This window comes from Drosophila rhopaloa, unplaced genomic scaffold, assembly GCF_018152115.1.
Source record: "Drosophila rhopaloa isolate 14029-0021.01 unplaced genomic scaffold, ASM1815211v1 contig_80, whole genome shotgun sequence".
In the NCBI taxonomy this organism is placed as follows: Eukaryota; Metazoa; Arthropoda; class Insecta; order Diptera; family Drosophilidae; genus Drosophila; species Drosophila rhopaloa.
Genome location: NW_025335179.1, coordinates 1,178,234 through 1,184,569, shown reverse-complemented (window position 1 = coordinate 1,184,569; position 6,336 = coordinate 1,178,234). Strand labels below are relative to the sequence as shown.

At 39.4% G+C, this 6,336-nt stretch overlaps 1 protein-coding gene across 1 annotated transcript; it reads right to left on the bottom strand.

Moving 5' to 3' along the window:
• Positions 1–2,422: 2,422 nt before the first annotated feature.
• On the bottom strand, positions 2,423–3,262 carry LOC123038126. Its single transcript, XM_044461818.1, has one exon. The coding sequence runs from the start codon at positions 3,260–3,262 to the stop codon at positions 2,423–2,425; it is 840 nt and encodes a 279-aa protein (XP_044317753.1).
• Between the last annotated feature and the right edge of the window lie 3,074 nt (positions 3,263–6,336).

Sequence of the window (6,336 nt, the reverse complement as noted above, 5' to 3'; positions counted from 1 at the left end):
ATAGTTCTTGGGATATAGTTCGGTATTGACAAATGAAAACCATCGCAATTTCCTTTAATAGAAATCCTTATCGAGAATTAACGTTGACTCTCTTGAGCACCTTGGCCAGCTGTTCCAAAGTTATCCGTTAGATGGCGCCATGAAAGGCGGAAATGTAGGCGCTAGCCAGGCTTAAGCGTTTAATGAGTTTTTGGGCGTTTGAGTGGGCGTGGCAAACCTTTATTAGGCCAATCGATATGTATTGTCTAAACAAATACATATCAATTAAAATTTTCATAATAGCATCAAAACTGTGGCCACAGCTTGTGGCTTGTGGGCGTCAGAGGGGGTGTGGCACCATTTTGAAACTTTTTAATCAAAACCCTGGGAAATAGTGGTCAGATATTGGAATGGCATACCTCGTTGAATTCGTTACATACAGAAAAAATCAATTGAAAAATTGTTTCGAGAAAAAAAAACATGACCCCCACCCTTATCAGCTCAAATCAAAAGAAAATCACCTCGATTTTTCCGGTTTTTAATCAAAACCCTTGGAAATAGTGGTCAGATGTTGGAATGGCATACCTCGTTGAGTTCGTTACAAAATTTCCAACAATGTGGCATTTCCAGAAAATAATATCATTCTAAAAATTTTTTTTGAAAAAAAATTATGACCCCCACCCTTATGACAACGCCAAAATCCGATTTTTCGGTTTTTTAATCAAAACTCTGGGAAATAGTGGTCGAATTTTGGAATGGCATACATCCATGAATTCGTTACAAAATTCGTTACAAAATTTCCAAAAAAGTGTCATTTAAAGAAAAAAAAATTATTTGAAAAATTTTTTCGAAAAAAAAAACATGATCGCTACCTCTATGACATAGCCAAAAACCGAAGAAAATCACCTCGATTTTTTGGTTTTTAATCAAACCCTGGGAAATAGTGGTCGAATGTTGAAATGGCATACCTTGTTGAACTCGTTACAAAATTTTCAACAAAGTGTCATATACAGAAAAAAAAATTATTTGAAAAACTTTTTCGAAAAAAAACCATGTCTCCCACCCTTATGACAAGGCTCAAATCCAAAGAAAACAAGAGAGAACGCTATAGTCGGGTGCCCCGACTATCAGATACCCGTTACTAAGGTAAAGGGAGTGCGAGGGAGATGGAGATAGAAACTTTGATCACGCATAACTTTTTAACGAATGGTCCGATTTAAAGAATTTCTTCTACATTTCGATAGGTATTGATAAACACAATAAAACTGCATTTTTACTTTTCCGAAATATTTAAATTTTTAAAATCGTATATAAGCGATTGTGGGCGTTAAAGGGGGCGTGGCACCTTTTTGAAACAAACTTGCGCTGCGTAGGAACTCCTAAAATCTACATGCAAAATGTCAATCTTCTAGCTTTTATAGTTTCCGAGATCTCAGCGTTCATACGGACAGACAGACAGACGGACAGACAGACGGACAGACGGACAGACGGACATGGCTATATCGACTCGGCTAGTGACCCTGATCAAGAATATATATACTTTATAGGGTCGGAAACGCTTCCTTCTAGCTGTTACATACTTTTGCACGAATACAATATACCCTTTTACTCTACGAGTAACGGGTATAATCACCTCGATTTTTCAGGTTTTTAATCAAAACCCTGGGAAATTGTGGTCAGATATTGAAATGGCTTACCTAGTTGAATTCGTTACAAAATTTCCAACAAAGTGTCATTTACAGAAATAAAAATCATTTGAAAATTTTTTTCGAAAAAAAAACATGACCCCACCCCTATGACAAAGCCAAAATCCGAAGAAAATCACCTCGATTTTTCGGTTTTTTAATCAAACCCCTGGGAAATAGTGGTCGAATGTTGGAATGGCATACCTCGATGAATTCGTTACAAAATTTTTTAACAAAATGTCATTTAAAGAAAACAAAAATCATTTGAAAAATTTTTTCGAAAAAAAACATGACCCCAGCTTTATGACAAAGCCAAAATCCGAAGAAAATCACCTCGATTTTTCGGTTTTTTAATCAAAACCCTGGGAAATAGTGGTCGAATGTTAGAATGGCATACCTTGTTGAATTCGTTACAAAATTTACAACAAAGTGTCTGTAGAAAATCGAAACGAAAATAATTATATATTAATAATTGAGAATGCCGAAAAGTTAAAAGACTTGGCTTGGCTGCTGCAAAATTTGGGGGAAGGAGAAAACACAAGACTGGCCGATTCGATCTTCAAAATTCCACTACTTTATTGTGCCCAGCAGAGCAGTTTTGTGAGAGCCTTTGCAGTCCCGCTGAATTTGATTTTAGCATTGGCGCTGAGCATAACGCAGTTGGGCTCTCTTAAGCTGTTACTTATGTCTATCTTAACATAAACTTCATAATTTGCGTTCTGCGGTTCAACAGTCCGGCCACCTTGAAGGACCTGCCTTCAATATAATGGGAGTGCAGCCAGCTTCTGGATAGGACGCTTAAATACGCCTGTTGCGGTCTTGATTTCGGCCACTCGAATTTTTCCATCGGCCCCTGCCACCACGCTGACGACCCTGCCGGTAATCCAACGCTGGGGTGGAGTGTTGTCCTCGTGGATGATTACCAAGGCTCCGACCTCCAGATTGGGCGATGTAGTTTGCCACTTGGTTTTGCGCTGAAGGCTGTGGACATATTCCTTGGACCACGCCTGCCAAAACCGCTGTCTGAGCGTGGATAGCAGTTGCCACCTCTTTGAGAACCTCAAACCTCTGGTCGGTGCGTCTGGCTCTAATCCTTGCGGCAGCGAACAAAGTGCCTGCCCGACTAGCAGGTGCCCTGGAGTGAGCGCCTCCCCCTCGTTGGGATCGGTGCTGGTTGGAGTTAGAGGCCGGGAATTGAGCACGGCCTCGGTGTCCGCCAGATAAGCCCTGACCTCGGCTTCGGTTAGGGACGCGTCTGCGACTTGACGCACGAGAATTTCTTTCGCTGACTTCACGTCCGCCTCCCACAAACCACCGAAGTGCGGTGCTCGTGGTGGGATGAACCTCCACTCGACGCCCTTCTCCACGACGAACAGTTGAAACTGCGACTGCTGATCCTCGAGGGCCCTCTGAAGACTTCTCAGGTCGTTCCTGGCTCCCACAAAGTTCGTCGCGTTGTCGGAATGTACTCGATGCGGTACGCCACGTCTTGCGATGAAGCTTTTAAAGGCCAAAAGAAAAGAGTCAGTCGACAAATTTGTAACGAGTTCCAGGTGAACAGCCTTGGAAGCAAAACAGACAAATACAGCAATATACATCTTAATGGGGGCCGTCCTCGAATACGCAACGATACATTAATAGGACCAAACAAATCTACGCCACAAATATGAAATGACCTTACGGATTCGAACTTATCCGCAGGCAGATTTCCCATAATTTGGTTCATCAGAACAGGCTTATATATAAAACAATGGATGCATTTTCGAACCACCCGAGTGCATTCTCTGCGAGCATTTATTACCCAGATTTCTTGCCGAAGAAGACCGATCATCGTTTTTGCATTTGCGTGACAATTTCTCAAATGCAAATTTCGGAGATACAAATCAACAATTTGGTTCTTACCAGGGAGTAATATCGGAAATTTAGCATTTTCTGAAATAGGTGCATGCAAGAGTCTGCCTCCCACCCAAATTAGCGAAAATCTTCTACCAGCTTCAGAAAACTTTTGTAGGAAAGGCGTCATGATCTGCAAACTTGGTTGTAAAACGTGTCCTTTTTTAATTTTCTTGTACTCTTCTATAAAGACATTTTTATACCCGTTACTCGTAGAGTAAAAGGGTATATTGTTTTCGTGCAAAAGTATGTAACAGGTAGAAGGAAGCGTTTCCGACCCTATAAAGTATATATATTCTTGTTCAGGATCATTAGCCGAGTCGATCTAGCCATGTCCGTCTGTCCGTCTCTTCGTCTGTATGAACGCTGAGATCTCGGAAATTATAAAAGCTAGAAGATTGGCATTTTGCATGTAGATTTTAGGAGTTCCTACGCAGCGCAAGTTTGTTTCAAAATGGTGCCACACCCCCTCTGACGCCCACAAGCCACAAGCTGTGGCCACAGTTTTGATGCTATTATGAAAATTTTAATTGATATGTATTTGTTTCGTCAATACCTATCGATTGGCCTAATAAAAGTTTGCAACGCCCACTCTAACGCCCAAAAACTCATTAAACGCTTAAGCCTGGCTAGCGCCTACATTTCCGCCTTTCATGGCGCCATCTAACGGATAACTTTGGAACAGCTGGCCAAGGTGCTCAACAGAGTCAACGTTAATTCTCGATAAGGATTTATATTAAAGGAAATTGCGATGGTTTTCATTTGTCAATACCGAAATATATCCCAAGAGCTATGCAAATCAAATCAAGTTAGCCAAATTTAAGGTCTGAGTCAAACAATGGCCTATGTGTGTATGCTGGTGCAGGACAAAAGTTGCCTGCGCTAAAGCAGTGCTGATGCTCGTGCTGTAAAGCTGCCAGCTCTAAGAGATCGCCTAATTCAAATTGATAATTTGAACTTTTTGTTCTTTTTTCCTGTGGTCATTCTAATTCACATTATGTTAATGCAAAATCTAAAGTTGTTTAGCTGAGTAACGGGTATCTGATAGTCGAGGCACGCACTTTGTTGAAAATTTTGAAACGAATTCAACGAGGTATGCCATTTGAACATTCGACCACTATATCCAAGGGTTTTGATTAAAATACCGAAAATCGAGGTGATTTTTTTCCACTATATCCCAAAAATTTGTTCAAATGATTTTTTTTTCTGTAAATGCCACTTTGTTGGAAATTTTGTAACGAATTCAACGATATATGCCATTCGAACATTCGACCAATATATCCAAGGGTTTTGATTAAAATACAGAAAATCTAGGTGATGTTTTTCCACTACATCCCAAAAATTTGTTCAAGTGATATATTTTTTTTTTTTTAAATGCCGCTTTCTTGGAAATTTTGTAACGAATTCAACGAGGTATGCCATTCGCACATTCGACCAATATATCCAAGGGTTTTGATTAAAATACCGAATATAAAGCTGATTTTCTTCAGATTTTGGCGTTATCCTAAGCGTCATCATTTTTTCCAAAAATTTGTTCAAATGATATTTTTTTTCTGTAAATGCCACTTTGTTGGAAGTTTTGTATCGAATTCAACGAGGTATGCCATTCCAACATTCGACAACTATTTCCCAGGGTTTTGATTAAAAAACCGAAAAATCGAGCTGATATTATCCGGATTTGGGCCTTGTTATAATGGGGTGGGCGAGATGATTTCTTTTCGAAAAAATTTTTCAAATGATATTTTTTTTCTGTAAATGCCACTTTGTTGGTAGTTTTGTAACGAATTCAACGAGGTATTCCATTCGAACACTCGACCAATATATCCAAGGGTTTTGCTTAAAATACCGAAAATCGAGGTGATTTTCTTCGGATTTTGGCGTTGTCCTAAGGGGGTCACACTCTTTTTCCAAAAATGTGTTCAAATGATATTTATACCCGTTACTCGTAGAGTAAAAGGTATATTGTATTCGTGAAAAAGTATGTAACAGGTAGAAGGAAGTGTTTCCGACCCTATAAAGTATATATATTCTTCTTCAGGATCACTAGCCGAGTCGATCTAGCCATGTCCGTCTAACGGAGGACTTTGGAACAGCTGGCCAAGGTGCTCAACAGAGTCAAAGTTAATTCTCGATAAGGATTTCTATTAAATGAAATTACGATGGTTTTCATTTGTCAATACCGAACTATATCCCAAGAGCTATGCAAATCAAATCAAGTTAGCCAAATTGGAGGTCTGAGTCAAACAATGGCGCATGTGTGTATGTATGTAAGCATATACATATGCATGTATTTATATTGTACACAGTTGTAATTGCCCGGCAAAGATAACTCCTTTTAAAGAAAGCTATTCGCTATACCCGTTAGTCGTGTTGTGCAAACATTTAGACTTTAATATACATAATACTATTTAAGAATGTATGTGTTTAGCCAATATAAGTATGTATGTTTAATATTTCTAGTCAATTTATTGCACTCAAAAACATAAATATAAACACAGCTGCTGGTGCGGGACAAAAGCTGCCTGCGCTAAAGCAGCACTGGTGCTGATGCTCGTGCTGTAAAGCTGCCAGCTCTAAGAGATCGCCGAATTCAAATTGATAATTTGAACTTTTTTAGCTGAGTAACGGGTATCTAATAGTCGAGGCACTCGACTATAGCGTTCTCTCTTGTTTTTTTCTGTAAATGACTCTTGGTTTGAAATTTTGGTAACGCATTCAACGAGGTATGCCACTCCATTTTTTCTGTAAATGACACTTTGTTGGAAATTTTGAAACGAAT

Excerpts from the sequence above, each read along its gene's own strand:
- LOC123038126 (XM_044461818.1), bottom strand. The coding sequence starts at position 3,262 with ATGTATATTGCTGTATTTGTCTGTTTTGCTTCCAAGGCTGTTCACCTG.